The sequence below is a fragment of the Sinocyclocheilus grahami genome, unplaced genomic scaffold (assembly GCF_001515645.1).
Source record: "Sinocyclocheilus grahami isolate Dianchi unplaced genomic scaffold, SAMN03320097.WGS_v1.1 scaffold520.1, whole genome shotgun sequence".
Lineage (NCBI taxonomy): Eukaryota > Metazoa > Chordata > Actinopteri > Cypriniformes > Cyprinidae > Sinocyclocheilus > Sinocyclocheilus grahami.
Window position 1 is genome coordinate 131,469 of NW_015505699.1, and position 17,520 is coordinate 148,988.

The 17,520-nt window shown below is 36.3% G+C and overlaps 1 protein-coding gene across 1 annotated transcript in view; it reads right to left on the bottom strand.

The window, feature by feature from the left end:
- The window catches only part of LOC107554932 (carbohydrate sulfotransferase 8), a 54,815-nt gene extending 52,892 nt beyond the window's left edge, over positions 1 to 1,923 (bottom strand). Inside the window, exon 1 of the mRNA XM_016237595.1 lies at positions 1,778 to 1,923. Coding sequence (XP_016093081.1) covers positions 1,778 to 1,923 — 146 coding nt within the window. The remainder of the gene's footprint in view (positions 1 to 1,777) is intronic.
- Positions 1,924 to 17,520: the final 15,597 nt, after the last annotated feature.

Consider the following 17,520-nt stretch of genomic DNA (forward strand, 5'->3'; position numbering starts at 1 on the left):
CAGAGCTGGGGGGCGCGAGGACAGGAATTGGGAACCGCTGGGCTACATCATGTGTCATTCACCAGTGAGAAAACTTCAAAAGTACTACAATATCAGGAAGGAAGATCGGGTTGTTGATGTTTGTCTGCCATTCTCACTCTGTCTGCACAGCATGAACGCGCTGATGATGTATCCTGTCAGCGCGAACAGGGTGCGCAGAGGTATGCTAATACATACCTTGACAGGCATGTAGGAAAGCCAATTAAAATGCTCGGACCGAGCGTTTTGATTGGACGAACATTTCTTAGCCCTACGCCTTCCACAGAATATATAAATACAGATAAATGTATTTAGACCACTTAACTTAATGATTGCTATCATGATGTGAAGAGACTTTCAACCAGCATAAAAAAAAATAATTCTGAAGACAATCACCTATTGCACCTTTAACATTATTTAAATACAGCACAGAAAATGACAATACATTTCAAAATGATTCATTAACATTTACCACAGACTTGTTCGTTGCCCTGCTTCACACCGACACTGGCAATTTGGGCATCATCTGAAATTGCAACTTAATAAAAATATACAATTTCTCGCAAATACGATAATTCTGACTCCATTTGAAGGCTACATACTGTATATCATATCCTTAATAAAATGAAACCATGAATATTTAACAGTCCTTTTTTCATTTAAATCAAATTAAGTATGGCATCTACTTCGACTAAGATGCAACCTGCTGAGTATATATTCCCTAATGTCCTAAGAGACTCACTGCCATAGTAACCGGCCCCATGCGAGTCTCCAGATGCTACTGTCTGCCACTGCTCTCACTCAGGTTCTTTTATCCTTCTACTACCCATTGACCTTATCATGATTTTTTCAAGCAGGACATTTTCACATTCTTGTTGATCCTAGAACAAAATCATGGTTTTAGTTATCATATCCCTCTAAATATAAGGGTGGTTATAGAAATGGTTTCTTCATTGGAACAGATGTAGAGAAATGTAGCATTACATCACTTGATCACCAGTAGATCCTCTGTAGTGAATGGGTGCCGTCAGAATGAGAGTCCAAACAGCTGATAAAAACATCACAATAATCCACAAATAAATGACACTAATCCAGTCCAGCAATTATTGTCCTGTAAAATCTGCATGATTGTAAGAAACAAATCCATCATTGTAACATTTCAACTTTGAAATGTCGCTTTTGGCTAAAATTCACAGAAGTGGACTCATAATTCATAATAATGCTTCCTCCACTGAAAAAAATCCATCGCCTGTTGTCCGCTCACATCAAAAAATACCAACATATTTGTTTACAACAGTTTTGGCCAGTTTTATCACTTGTAAATTGTGCTTAATCTGTGCATATTTATCTCCTGATTCAGTAAATACAACGTTTTCACTAGAGACAAATATTATTGATAGAAGACTCATATTTTAAGTGCAAGCAACAGTTTAAATTTAGTAACATCTTGAAGATTTGTTCATTCCAAATCTTTTGCAGCTTTTCACCTCACAAGATGTTAATTGATGGACTGGAGTCATGTGGATTATTGTGATGTTTTTATTAGCTGTTTTGACTCATTCTAACAGCACCCATTCACTGCAGAGTATCCACTGGTGAGCAAGTGATATAATGCTAAATTTCTACAAATCTGTTTCAATGAAGAAACTCATCTACATGTTGGATGGACTGAGGCTGAGTAAATCTTCAGCAAATTTTCATTTAAGTGTAAACTATTCCTTTAATAGTTGCCATGTTTGTTTGATGTTGATCCAAATACATGTCCTGCTTGGCCAAATCATGGTCAACACATATGACCATCACCCAGAGGAAACTCTCATCCAGGTCCTGTTCTAGCACTACAGGTTCTCGTCTCTTACCAAGCTGCACATGACACAAAATGATCAGTGCTGACAGGTCAGTCATCACTATGCCTTGCTCTCCCTCTCTGCCCTGTCATCTTGCGACCGGCCTCATGTTGTGACAGTGTAAATTACATCAGTCACTGCACTGGGGCGAACACATGCTCATGCACTCATCTGATACAAACGCGAAATACACTCTGCTTGCTCACTACGTAATACCGACTGTGTTTTAACAACTTGAGTTATTTCCTTCTCACACGCAGATGCACACACACACACGGCTCAGCACCATATGTTGACCTCCCTTACACATGAGGTGCTCTGGCCCTGAAGGGAAATAAATTACACACTAATATTACTGTGCAGTGGCACGCTTCTTCAAAAGACAGATGTTTACTCTGGATGATCTTTAAACAACAGCTCCAGACTTTTCACATCTTTCCCTCTCCTTAATGCTGGTCAAAGCTCACTGTCCCCTGACCATGAATATTGCTGTAACTGCTGGTCTAAGTCAGTTTCCTTACCCCTAATCTAAACCTTAATAACTAGTGAGAAAGGAAAAACTGAGCTGAAATAATTTTACAAATGAAAGCAAATTTTAAATAAACAAAAGGAGTGCAATTTGCGGATTAACGCATTAACACATTTTGCTTTGGTAGGTAGGACAGGGTTTTGTATTTATCCTTTATGTAGGTTGCCATGACAGTGAAAAACACACTACATTATGCTTGATCTTCAGTTGCTTCATTAATTAGCAAAAGCAATGTGAGTACTGCTATATGCAGCCATTTGAATGTATGGTTCTAAATGGCAGGAAATCTATTTTAGGCGCATTCCACTAATGACGCACACTTTGGTGTCCTATGACTTTATTAATGTATTAGACACAAATACCACATTTCTCTGTACAAAGGACTGTTACTAACATAAAATTAAGCTTGCATGAAAAGTATCCAGTTGTATTAACATCTCATTGTTTCAAGCTGTTTTAAAACAATGTGTATTGTGCAAAGTGCTACAGTATAAAAATAAAATTGACTTAACTTGACTAAACACAGAAAACATTCCTACCTAAAATGGGGATTTTGGTCTGTCCCACCACAGAGTTTTTGACCTTATCAACAAGCTCTCATCGGTTTAATGGTGTTTATGCTACAAAAATAACAAAACGATTGTGCCTGGGGGACTTGTAAAACAGGTATCCTGAAAGGATATGCAATGGAATTTGGCATTTATTTTATTATTCAACATTCATTTTCTGATTGTCATACTCTCATACTGCTCAAGCAGAAGGATAATGTCATCTTGTGCTTCAACAAGGGATCTCTAAGCTAAAACTAGCAAACGTTAAAGTTAGTGAGTCCATGCTAATGTACAAACCTAAATAGTACAGTGTAGGTCAAAAACACATAAACGAAGGTCTACATTTAAGTGCCTCTCTCCATATTAAACTAGTTAAATGTAAATTAATTTAATCTTACCCTTGTCATCTGCGATCGTGACGACCGAAAGGCTGATGATACATGGGGCATGTTTTTGAGCAATGTTGCTGGGCAAATTTGGCCAATGTTGCTGTCAACGGGCAACCAGGTGAGACACGGGGCCCACGACCGATTTAAAGTATCCAGATAGAAATCTGTTACCCATTCTCAATGGAAAAGTGCCCAAGCAGCATTGCTCAAAAAAAGTCGCCTGGCAAAATTGCTCAAAGAGTTGTCCAGTGTATCATCAGCCTAACATGTGATCTGTAAACACTCAAGATTTTTTCTGTAAAAAATCTTTTATATATCCCTCCATGGCATATTTAAGTCCCACATGAATCATGCTCCTCGATGAGAGGTGGTCCTTCTGTGTCCAAAATGTATCTTCTTGGGACAAGGTTTTCACACTGACAGCTGTCATTGTAAGACAGTGAGCAACTCCATTTTTTTGTTCAAGTAACAGCAGAGCAACAGTAACTAAAGGAATAATCAAATGCATAATTTTGATATAATCCATAATCCAATGTAATATTCCTTACATTTGTGACATTTGAGAAGTAATGGAATTACTACAGCATTAATTTCGGAATGACAAGTGAAAGTGAAATTTGAACACAAATTGTTGTGTTGACTTAATTGATCAAGATAAACCATTCTCTCTCTCACACACACACACACACACACACACACACATACATATATCAGGCCCAATTTTATACCCTGCTCATGGAGAGCATGTTTAAATGAATTATTTAAGAATAAAAATATAAGATATGCATTGGAAGATCTACACATAGCAGTCTTCATAGCTTTACCCTGCATCGCCTATGTCACCAGCCTATATTCCACTCAGACAGTGTGACGAGCAGATCTTTTGAATGTCAAACCCCTCATCCTCTCAGGGCCTGACTAATCATAAAGAGTGAGAACTTGTCTTTTTACCTTCTCTCGGAGCTTTCTGATTTTGTCCTTGACATTCAGACAGCAGAGTCTGTCATGAGGCTCACAGAGGAATACTGTGTGGGTGCGAGGTGTGTGGGGCTGAAGAGCTGGTGAAGACTTGTGTTAGTGTGGGAATGTGTGTGTGTGTAATTCCAGTTTGGATTCTCTGCAGCTATTAAAAAACATTAAAGTGATACTCCGTCAAGCAGGGCTGAACTGCTGTCTAAGTAATTACTGCAGTGCTCTGAGAAAACAAATTGATATTATATTGTTGAGTTATTAGTCCACTTTTGAATACAACATGCATCATAGAAAGAAATGTCTGTGAAGTCATTCAATTACTGTAGCACTACAGAAGTCAATAACCTGCACCAGTCCATATTGGAGCCCTTTGAGGTTTTAATAACAATTTATAACCTCCATAGTTACAGATGAACAAAACATAACAGACTTAAGTCTGTAGAAAGGCTCCACGATTTGGGGGAAAAACATTTAATTGCAATTTTTCTGATAAAAACAAAATTCAGGTTTAAATTTTTGCTGTGTTTGGGCTGCACAATTTGGCCAAAACTTTGTGATTATACATCAATATGGATATAAAATAATAATAATAATAACAGTAACAATAAAAGTTATTATTATTATTAAATAAAAATAAAAATGCTAAAATAAAAATATTATAATAAATATTAATAGTATTACTACTTAGTAATTTTTCACTGTAAAAAGTGTTTCCAATTTTGGCCTTATTCCAATTAATTGTGCAGCTCATTAGTTTTAATAAACAATGGCAATGACACCGAATTGAACCTAAGTCAACATCAGATTAAAATAATATGCCAGATGACTACTACTGTTGTTAATATGTTTGGTCTACAAATAAACACTAAGCAGCAAAAGATAATGGCAATTCAAAAAGTATGCATCACAAACATATCTACAATGTATGATGGAAAACAACTAGGATCCCGTCATCTTAAACGCACCGAGTGTACAGCCAAAACAGAAACCAAAGTGATTTCTGTTCTTAAGTGGTTGTTTTAAAATGTTACGACTCTCTGCGGCCTCTGCAAACATCCATTAGTATAATGCTAAAAAATGCATGAGTTGTCCCACAAGTATTATTTCCACAGAATTCAGGAGGCTATAATATAGGCAATTTCTATGGCAGTGAAAGTAAAAATAACCCTCTGCATAGACCAGGGTGAAATACAGGAGAAACTGTTACTAGACAAAGTGATCCGATAATGACCAAATGTTGGGCAGCCAATCAAATCATTCCCCTTTGTGGGGGAAAAGAAGATCTCCGACATTCATAACTCACTCACTGGGTGAATAGTTGATGACCCAGATTAAAGATTAAACTTAAAATTATTTTTAAATTGTTAAAAGAGATACATTTGGTAGATGTGCCATATAAAGTGACTTTAAAGAAATATTTTGGGTTCAGTAAAATTAAGCTTAATCGACAGCAATTAAAGTGAATGGAGCCAATGCATAATAGTAAAATACTCACCGTTTCAATAGTAGCCTATAGCCACTAGTCATAAACTTAACAATATATGTGCTAACATTATTTTAAGGTGAAAAACAACTGCTTACTAACATTTGTATAAAGTAATTTGTATATTAAATTGTACAACTTTATTGCCATGACAATGTAATGCTGTAACCCTAAAATGACTATAAAAATGGTTGAATTTCCAGCTCAAATAGCCTACTACATAAGTTTTAACAGAAGAATTGATATTTTAAAGTGTTTGTGTTTTATAAAATTACACTTTAAAAAAATGGTGTAGGATTTACTTTTAAACCAATTTCACCAAGAAATTGCTAGTCAATTTTACAAATAAATACAAAAAAGTATTATAACACATTTAATTAAACATAAATTTTTTTTAAAGTAGAAAGACTGAAATATAATTGTTTTTCTAAAACATACTCCAATAATCTTTTTATTTACAACTTCAAAAATTTATTATTTTTTACAGTAAGCTTCACATTTATGCTTTTATATCCCCCCCCCCCCCTAACCATTTTGTCAAATGTGGCTCTGTCAATAGGATGGGAACAGGAGAAAACAGTGGGTCCACTAGCCATCCTTCCAAAAAAAATCAAAATGGGATTTCTGGCTCCTCCCAGAGTGAAGCAGGGTGTTCCACCAGTCCCTTCTCTCAGTAAAGATAAGAAACCAATACCTCATAGTAGCCTATGGAAGAATGGCATTTCTGCTGAGATGGGTTTGTATTATAGAAAAATTATGCTATTTTTTTTTTCTCCCCCCCCCCCCCCCCCCCAAAATGGCCCCATTCACTATTTTTCAAATTATATATTTTTTATTTTTTTATTTTAGATTTTTATTTATTTATTTGGACGAAAAGGGTAAATAAAAATCAAAAGACATTTTAAAAACTCAGCAGCAATTTAATTCCATCAAACTATTTTTTGAAAGCTTTTCAGAATGATTTATGACACAGTGCACATAGACATGAGACAGTGGCTAATCAAATTGTTTCAATATCAACAACTCCTTCGTTTATCATTATCGTTTGGAAAACACAGAACATGTGCTAGAAGGTCTTGTCCTCTGAGCACATCTATTTCTTAAGTAGAAGCTGGTGGGGACATGTCACCATCCTATTTATAGCCTGCCGAGAAATAATTCAAAGGAATCAGTGAAGATCTCTTAAATCTTCCCTTTCAGAGTCCTACACAGAATGAAAAAGGGGAATGTCTCTTTCTGCCTCAAAAGCCATCTGTATGAGACAGTGAAGCACACCTCTGAAAAGGTGTGAGTTATATCATGAACATCACAGTGATGGATGTGGCATCTGTCGGACAGACAGAACAGCACACATGGCGCTTGTTTCCAACTGTGACGGGCAATACAAAATTGAAGCTCTTTTTCCAAAAGAACTTCCAAAAGTGAATTTAAATGCATGTTGGAATAAGAAATACATTCTCTTAAAGGGACAGTACACCCAAAAATGACAACTCTGTCATTCTAAAGGATTTTCTTTGCAGTTACCATTCACATTTTATTTTATGGGGAAAAAATGAAATGGTGAATGACTGATGCTTTTTTTTTTTTTTTGAGTTCTTATGCAGACGGAAGTTATGTACTGTTTTAATGGAGACAGAATTTAGGCAAACTATCCCTTTAATCCAATTGAAAATAAATACACAAGCATCATTTAAAAACATTGACTTGCTGACGCTCAGTCTAACGGTTAGAAGAACGGGCTGAGTCAGACTTCAGTCCAACAGATGCTTAGAAAGCCGACTTGTTCAACTCATTAAAGTGACATTCATCATTTCCACTTGAACAACCCATCGAATGAAACAACATTAACGTTACTGCCCTACAGTCAAACAATATAAGTAACGTTAATTGCCACTCAAACTAGCGATAATGACTGCGTTTCTACTTATGCTCACAATTTCTGTTTCCTCACTCACTTCTCCTCAACACCGCAGTCCAGACTCGGACATTTGTACTCTCTTACCTGTTTGAAGCTCACATTTCTGGCCTGGAGGACCTATTTCTACTCTTTCCTGTAGGAATAAACACGAAAAAACCGTTAGCACACGCAAACACTTACCTCAACAATCTTCATAAGGATCAAATGTGCCGCTGTAGGCGCTCCACTTCGTTTGGGCTGGCTGAATTCAACGGTTCAAATTTCAGTATCGAGTTAGTAACTGAAGCATGGCACGTAAATAAAACGTAGCCCGCGATAAAACGCCTATCTGCGGTCGGAGTGTAACTTTAAAGCGGCTGGCAGCGGTGTTTGGAGAGATGTGAACGCTCGCGCAGCGCTCGTGTGTGTTGGGCGTGCGCATCCTGTGCTTCTATTCTCGCGCGCTCTCTAGGGACACCGATGCTGCTGCTGATATTGCCAAGCAACAGCTTCGGTAATAACCCATCAAAGTCTGACGAAGCTCAAGTTTGGCATGTTTTGTAACAGACGATAGAATTCATTTCGGATCGGATGAATTGGCATTCATAGGCAGGATCGCTCTAATTGATATTTCATCATATGTCCCAATTGGGTAACATGTTATAGTAACTTTCATAAATATCATTAACAGACATTAAATGGGACATTGCTTATGCTTTTTATGTCCCCATTATGCATGTTTTAATATACTGGATAAAACATTAAACTCACACTTTTAAGAATGGAAATCAATTTAGTTTTCTTTTATCACATTCACAATTTTAACATTTGACTGTTTTTGGCATGCACCTTCTAAAATGAATTTTTTTTTCACGTTTCTTCATTTTCTGTCATCTAAATGTTACAAATTTTTGAATGTTGCTTGAATATTACTTTCCATCTTCTTAATTTTCTTGCCATACATAGCCTAATAAAGTTATCATACAGCCTAATCAATCCAGTCATACTAATCACATTATTAATTGCATTTAGAAATTCATAATTTAATATTACAAATAAATTAATCAATTTTAAAGGCCCAAGCTTGATAAGAATATTTTATCATTTTGCATTTAATTTATATTTTTCTATTTAATTTTTAGCTAAAATTGTTCTGCATGACCAAAACAATACAGTGAAGTACTGTATAACATGCCATCTTAAATACATTCAATTATAAACATCAAAGTTTCATTAAAACAACTATTTGAATGTAATGATATCTGAAGAATGATATAGGCTAGTTATATAAATATTTAGATTATAAATATATTATTACAATGTATTTACCTGTAATTAGTTCCAATTTCAACCATCTTGTATCCAGCTACACTATTTAAAAATAAATAAATTACAATTATGGACATGTTTCATGGCATATAAACTAACACTGATAAATAAGTAAGAAAAACTATAAAACTATATAGACTAATAAAAAAACTAATAGACAAAAATCGAACTAAATTGCTAAATCTTTAATTAAAATTAAACCAATTTAATATTTCAAAATATTAACAAAAACTATAATAGTATCTTAGTTATACTCAAATAACACGTATGTCATTCAACTACACTCTTCTATGCTTGTTTACTGGATGACGCTGGACAGGAGTCTATAAATAACTATAGAGTCCATAAATAAATTCAGACTCTGGGGATTGACTGATTAAAGGAACATTGCGAATTTATAAAACTGAGAATGATATCATTTTGCAGCACTGCCCTATTTTACCAAGGTATGAGAATACATAACAAGCCCATTTACTGTTATTTTTGGTTGCATGGACAATTTATTTAAGTCTATAACACAACGCTGATTAACCTTTCTCTTGTCGATCAAATTTTATTTATGACATTATTTTGTCTATCGACTTGAGCAACTCCAAAACAATAGACTTCTACCGCGAAGTGGATTAAATGATGTACTGGAGGCTGTTGTGCTACTCTATCCTGAAGGCACATATTGACTGCTTTATAAATTACTGTCAGTTTACATCATTTTATTTCTTCACTGTCACCATGAGGTAGTGCTCGCTTTTTCTTACAGCAATACAGTTCACCTCGCTGCCCACAAGATAATCCATTGTTTTTTATTCACTGAAGAATATTTATCGTATGATTCAGGTCTTCTTGTTGCACAATCCACACAGCCATAAAATCTCGTCTCCAGTCCAAAATGTAAGGCAACATGGGACATTTTCTTCAAGGTCCTTTACTTGAGCGTAACCATTGACGTATAGCTGTTGGTTCGACCATCTAATTGTGTTTTATTTAAAGTTACTAAAACATCTTAATGAAAAGCAGTTAATAGTAACTGCAGTTATTGCAATGGTTTAAATATCTGTAGAACAATAAAAAATAAAGATATTTAAGTTATAGCAACACATCTCCATTAAAACCAAAACTGACTCTATTTACTTCCTTAAAGGGATAACACTGCTTTCCTTCCTGTCATTCCAAACCATAAAAATACAAAGTTCTGGCATGAAACTCTATGGCACAGTCCGACAGATCTAACTATATGACATAATGACATCATCACGTCACAGCTGATTGGTTCTCTCCTGTATCGGTAGCCAATGAGCTCACTGCTCAACATTCAAATACAGTAGCAGCGCACTTCAGAAACCCTCCACCTTCCCCAGCTCCATCTGTATAGATCTGCTATGGGGTGATCATGTATGCTATGCGGATTATTCATATATGTCATATGTGCAGCAGCAGTATTTCTTACATGCTCACAGCAGCATGTTGTGGATGAATTGGCAGTAGCAAATCACTGTACTTGCTCTGCCGCAGCATAAGCAGAGTAGCAGATCTATTCCGCCAAGACCAAATACATTAACATTGTCATGTACATTACCATGCAAATCCCTCCAAGAGTTGTCATGCCAGATCTTTGGTTAATCTTCGTAATGCCAATTAAGATATATTTACTGAAACCTGAGAGTTTTGTCCCTCTATTCAAAGTCCAGGTAACGACAACTTCGAAGATCCAATAAAGTGAATCCATATGAATTGGGTTGTTTAATCCAAGACTTGTGAGGAGATAAGACTGATTTACTGAGCATCCATGTTTACCATATGTGATGTGCTCTATGTATGTTTGTCGATCATTGTTTAGATGTAAATAAAAGCCTAAATTAAATCTGTTCATCATTCATATCTATTCACAAGACTTAAATTAAACCGCTTGTTTCATATGGATACATTTTACAACACCTTTATGGCCTGTTTGGATCTTGTAAGTTTTGATTGCTTGGACTTTCAGTGGAGGGACAGACACCTTAGGTTTCATCAAAGTCATACAGGTTTGGATTGACATGAGCATGAGTAACTGATGACAGAATTTTCATTGTTGGGTGAAGTATAACTTCAATGCATGTTCCTGCCGTATTGCGCACAATTCATCAATGCAATTTATATGAAAAGAAAAAGTTTGTCTTCACAATCTTTCATCAAAATGTAACTACTACTTTTGTAGTACTGTACTACTAACTTCTACTGTAGTTAGTGTAGCTACTACTACTATCTTTCAAATGACTTTCACATTTGGCTAAAAACACAACGGCTCCATTCTGGTATATGCAAAGAGAAATGGTCTTGGAAAAAAAAAATAAGGTGGGGGGAAAATATATTTAAATGCCGATTGCAAAAGTGTTTTTGGTCACACCAGTACTCACTAATTTTGGTTCAATTCTCGTCATCAACAAACCATGAACTGCGACTTTTGCCTCAATAAACTCCTAATTTGCTGGTTATTAATAGTTAGCAAGATAGTTGTTAAGTTTAGGTATTGGGCAGGATAAGGGATGTAGAAAATGGTCATGCAGAATATGTGCTTTATAAGTAATAATAAACAGCCAATATGTTAATAATAGGCATGCTAACAAGCAGTTAATACTGTGAATTGGTCCCTGTACTCCCGGTTTTTTCTTGCAAAAGTTTTGCACTCCCTCAAGTAATTTTGCGTTCACTCACAAAACCGGAGAAACTTCTAAAAAGTTCTCAAATGTTTTCATATAAGAAGTTCTCAAAAGTTTTGTAAGCAAACGCAAAGATTTTTTGGGGTAACACAAAAGATTTGCAAAAGAATGTATAATTTTTCATCCCATCATATTTTTGTACAACCTACATTTTCACTTGCAAATACATTAGACAGTACATCTAGTTGCGAATACTGGCTCATATTGAATTTAACGCAATTACTGAAGAGTCCTTATTGATGTTTCAGATTATTAGCTTTTGACATCTACTCTGATTTATGATGTCATTTTTAATATGATTTTTCTGTCTAGTTTTAGGGTGGCAAATCTACCAATGACTGAGCTGGACCTGGACTCAATCATTTGCTGAACTTCTTCCTTGTATGGATCTCCAACCAATACATAATTAGTTAATGTGTAGTGCTAGAAGCTTCTTTTAGCTCACTAATGGAGCTCTTACCAGGAGATCAAATAGCAGTTTGGTCAATGATGAGGTTTGTGGATAAAAAAGATGATGATGTCATACAGCCCGGCCTGTATGATTGCAAGAGCAAACCTCAAGCCTGAAATGCAGTGCACAAACCAACTAAAGTAGCTGATGCTGTTCAAGTGTGTAAAAAACATGTTTTGAAGACCATCATGCACATACCTTTTAATTGGGTAGTTAATAACTGCATCAGATGAACAAAAACTAATAAAACTCAGGAGAGTCGGCTATTTATGGAAATCACACTTTGTTATTGCATGTGACCTGCTTATCTCAGAGGGTGAGACACGAATCGTGTCAGAAAACTAAACTTCTAAAACAAGATAAAACTTCCACCAGGTGCTTCAGACAGATTTATTTATAACACAAAAGCCAAAATGAATAGTTCTTTCTCAAAGGATGGCATTTTCTGTCCTCTAACTGGATTTAGATGGCTCCCTCTGTCTTCTAAATTTAGATGAAGAAAGTGAGTCAGCCCACAGAAAGTCAATATTAATGGTGATTTATTGGAGAATGAAAAAGAAAGGATTTTAGTCAGTTTGAGAGCACCTGGCCCACAGGCTCAGAGGTAGCAGCTCTCTGAGGCACACTGGGGTGGAGGCAGTACAGTCAGCCCTGCCTCAGCTCACACGACTACCCTCTGCTGGCTCAATGAACCACCGCACAACACTGACACAGTGCATCCATCCAGTGCATGTCATTTCACTAAAGGCTGGAATACACTACAACTTCTGAACAGATTGTAAAAACACTAGGTGTCATAGTCATACACTTGTCGACTTTGTAAATAGTTACAGAGGAAAAACTGGCTAAATAGCTTTGGATCACACACACTACCAGACTTTGAAGTTGTTCCAAACGCAACAAACTCACGTAGAGACACGGGACTTGTTGCTAGGAGATACATGACAAATTAAAAGATTTGTCTTCTAAAAAAGGCTCAAAATATCAAACATCTGTCTGAAAGTCTGAAATCCTACATAGTGAGTCTGTGACTTTCTATGAAGGCTAATCTGTCAACTAAGATCTGCAGACTGGCTCTGACTGTCGGCAGCTAGCATAGACTAGTTCAGATTGTAAATTGGAGAAAAATCTGGACAAAAGTTGTGTAGCATATTCTAGCCTTAGGTAGGAACATCTGAAGGGGATGTGGACTTTGAACATGCTCAGGACATTATTGAGCTGTTGGATCATGAGAACTCAAGTCCCACTATTCTTCCCCGCCTATGGCCTATAAACATAAAGGCAAAAAGCCCAAAAAATAAAAAACACTAATAAATGACATCAACCCCTGCGAGGACTTCAGATGACACCAACTCTGAATTCAAAATGAAACAAACTCTGAATACAAAACTGTCAAATTTAACTTATATTGTAATCATTATGATCACAATATATAATCATTGCTTTGATGTGTTCATTGTTTCTGCTTAAATAAATTGGCCTACATGATGTTAACTATTTGCTTAATTTGTATCATCTTAGAACTGTACATTTCTGCCATATGGACATTACTTTGACACAGTCACCACTGATTAGTGATAACACTTAATTGTAATGTAGAAATATGCATCTGTAAAGCTTTGAAATGATATGTACTTTTCCTGAACTGCACTGACCAAAATCTGGTGTAGAAGCAGTTTTCACTCAGAAATTGCAAGTAAATTTCACAAACATTTACATGGAAATAGCAAGTAACACGTTGAATTAAATTAGAAGTTTCATAGAAAAACTAAAACAGTATTTTCTCGTAAAATGTACTCCAATGATCTTTATTTATTACTTCGAAAACTATTTTTTACAGTGTAATAGACTTTTGTCAGGTCAGTGCAATATTTAATTTCTGGCAGGAATGAAAATGATGCTGTGAGGGATAGAAGTATGGTGTGTTTAACTGTACTATTGTTTAACAACATACTGATTGTGAATTAAGCTGCAAATTCATGTGATTCAGAAACTGAGTTGATGATGATGATGATATCACAACTGAGCATGTAAATATATGACTGCCCATGCTATACACACAAAAAAATTATTGCAGAACCAATTTTCACTCAGAAATAGCTAGACATTTTCAATTAATTAAAAAGAAAGAGCAAGTAGCACATTGAATTAAACATGAAATTTTAAAGTAGACAGACTGAAATGGTTTTATCTTGTAAAACATACTCCAATAATCTTACACAAAAGTTAACATATTAGCAAATGTCATTGTTTTGCTTAAAATTATAGTTCACCCAAAGATGAATATCCCAAAATGTATTCTAGTAACTTCATAAAATTAAGGTTGAACCACTGATGTCACATGGACTATTTTAATGATATCCTTACTACCTTTCTGGGTCTTGAACAAATCACTTGTGTTGCTGTCTATGCAGTGTCAGAAAGCTCTCGGATTTCATCAAAAATATCTTAATTTGGGGTTCCGAAAATGAAGGAAGGTCTTACAGGTTTGGAAACACATGAGGGTGAGTAATTAATTATAGAATTTTCATTTTTGGGTGAACTATCTCTTTAATTAAGTTTTAAAAGTGTATTATCAAATGCAGTCTGTTTGAAGGTTTAGAGGGTAATAAATGGTCATGTGAAACAAAACTACAATGTTTTTTGTTGCAATAAACCTTAAAGCACACCACAGAGAGCAATAAAATGTGCTAAAACATTCACTGAATCAATACAAAAAGTGTTGGGGCTGTCTGACCTGACGACACTGTCCAGAGAATCACTCAGTTTGTTTGTTGCAGGTGCTGCTGTTACATTCCTGCACCTCTAGTGTGCGCTCTGACTCTCAGCCCTCTAAAGACAAAGTCCTCATTGGGTTCCCACACCAGAGCGACTGTCATCAGAATACTACAGACATGGGGAAAGAACATTATCAGCAGTGCATTTGGCAATTACCCTGAAATGTATTTCTTGGGGCTACTGAGTCCCTCGCCACATTAGTGACTTAAGGTTTGTGTGTGTGCTTGCAATTTTTTTCAATACCTTACTGCTCCATTCAGTTAAAAACTGGGCCCATTTCAGAGTTTTCCACATCACTGGGCCACTCATACTGCATTCCTCATCAGGCAATATTTCACCTGTATTACTCACATGAACAACCTCCTGTGAACTTTGACCTGTCCCACACGGAGCTGAGCACTGAGGGAATAGAAGCAAAAGCATTACTCTGATGTGCTGATACAACATATTTATATTTAACAATATTTTCTAGCCTACACATTGGCCCTGATGGCTGTATTCTAGATCAAGGTCATAAATGTTTTGGCCCTTATGGCAGTAATGAATTTATTAGAGACTGAATAGGGTGCAAAGGTCAATCACAGCACAATCTGCAGACCTCATCATGTTTGTATTGTGTGGCATGAAACCATGTGGCCAGTTGGTGGATTTAACCAAATTTAACTGAGCATGAAACATTGAGTACACATTGGAAAATATATTTTGCTACCAGCTGAAACAAACCCTACCTTCTGTAAAATAAAAATGGCACTAAGAACAGGAATAAAGAATCCACTGTCACCGCATTAAGTCTATGTCTGTAAACAGGTCCATGGTAAATCCTGTAAAATTGACAGATGTCACCTGCTTGTGTCCAGTCGGTGGGAATCTGCCACTCGCTTCATATCTTTAGTTGACAGGTGGCAGGAGTTTCAGGGACAGAAAGATGTCAGCAGAACTTTGATGACACTGTCATTGTTTCAGCTGGCATTTGCTTGCTTGCAGAGCAGTGAGCCGAGACCACAAATCTTACTACTTTCAGACAGCTCATTAATGGCCCCCTTCAAAAACACATACATCTTAATGATAGAAAGATAGAATAGACAGAACAATACACTGATAGATCAACAGAACAATATATAGAACGATATAATGATAGAACGATAGAACAATAGATAGAACGATAGATAGATCGATAGATACAGTGCCACATCTTCGTAAATTTATTAAAAATAAAAAAAAAACTATAAAATAAGTACATTGCATAAGTATATTCATATAACTAAATATTTCGCTGAAGCACCTTTACAGTCTCAAGTCTTTTTTTGTTTGATGCGACAAGCTTTGATCATTATCATTTGGCAATTATCTGCCATCCCTCTCCTCACCTCTTCACCTCTCAAGCTCTGTCAGATTGGATGGGGCAGACGCACATTTTCATGTTTCTCCAGAATTATTTGATTGGGTTCAAGCTCATGCTCTGGCTGGGCCACTCAAGGATGAGTCGCTCGGTATCTGCCGCTGGAAAACAGCCCCACAGCATGAGGCTGCTACCAGCACACTTTACTTTTGGGATGGTACTCTGCAGGTGATGAGCAGTGCCATGTTTTCCTTCAAACATGATGCTTGGAATTGAGGTTCATCAGACCAGAGACTCTTGTTTCTCAGAGTCTGAGGGTCCTTTAGGTGTTTTTATGCAAAATTCTTCACTGAGGAGAGGATTGAGTCTGGCCACTCCGACATAAAGCCCAGCTCGGTGGTGTTTTGCAGTGATATTTGTCCTTCTCTAGATTTCTCCCATCTGCATATATGATCATGGAGCTCAACTAGAGTGACCATCATGTTCTTGGTCACCACTCTAACCAAGACCCGTTTCCATCAATTGCTCAGTTTGGCCAGGAGGCCAGCTCTAGGAAGAGTCCTGGTTGTTCCAAACTTCTTCCTTGAAGGCTAAAAGAGACTACATGCTTCTGTAACCCTTCAATGAAGCAGATTTATTTTCTGAAATCTTCCACAGATGTGTGGCTTGACACAAACCTGTTTCTGAGCTCTACAAGCAGTTCTTTTGACCTCAGGGCTTGGTTTTTGCTCTGATATGCATTATCAGCTGTTAGACCTTTAATTAAGACGTGTCCCTTTCCAAATTATACCCATTCAATTGAATTTGCCACAGGTTAACTTCACTCGAAGTGTAGTAACATCGACAAGCAATTTGAATGTTCCTGAGCTAAATTTCAACTTTTTCAGAAAGGGTATGAATACTAATGCAATGGAATCATGTAAGTTTTTTATTTTTAATAAATGTGCAAATATGTTAAAAACCTGTTTTTTGCTTTACCATTATGGTGTATGGAGTGTAGATTGATGTGGGGAAAAAAGTAATTTAAAGCAGTTTAGCATAAGGCAGCAACTTAATGTGAAAGGGGATATGAATATTTTCGCAAGGCACTGTAGACAGACAGACAGACAGACAGACAGATAGACAGATAGATAGATAGATAGATAGATAGATAGATAGATAGATAGATAGATAGATAGATAGACAGACAGATCAACAGAACGATAGATAGAACGATAGAACGATAGATAGATCGATAGATA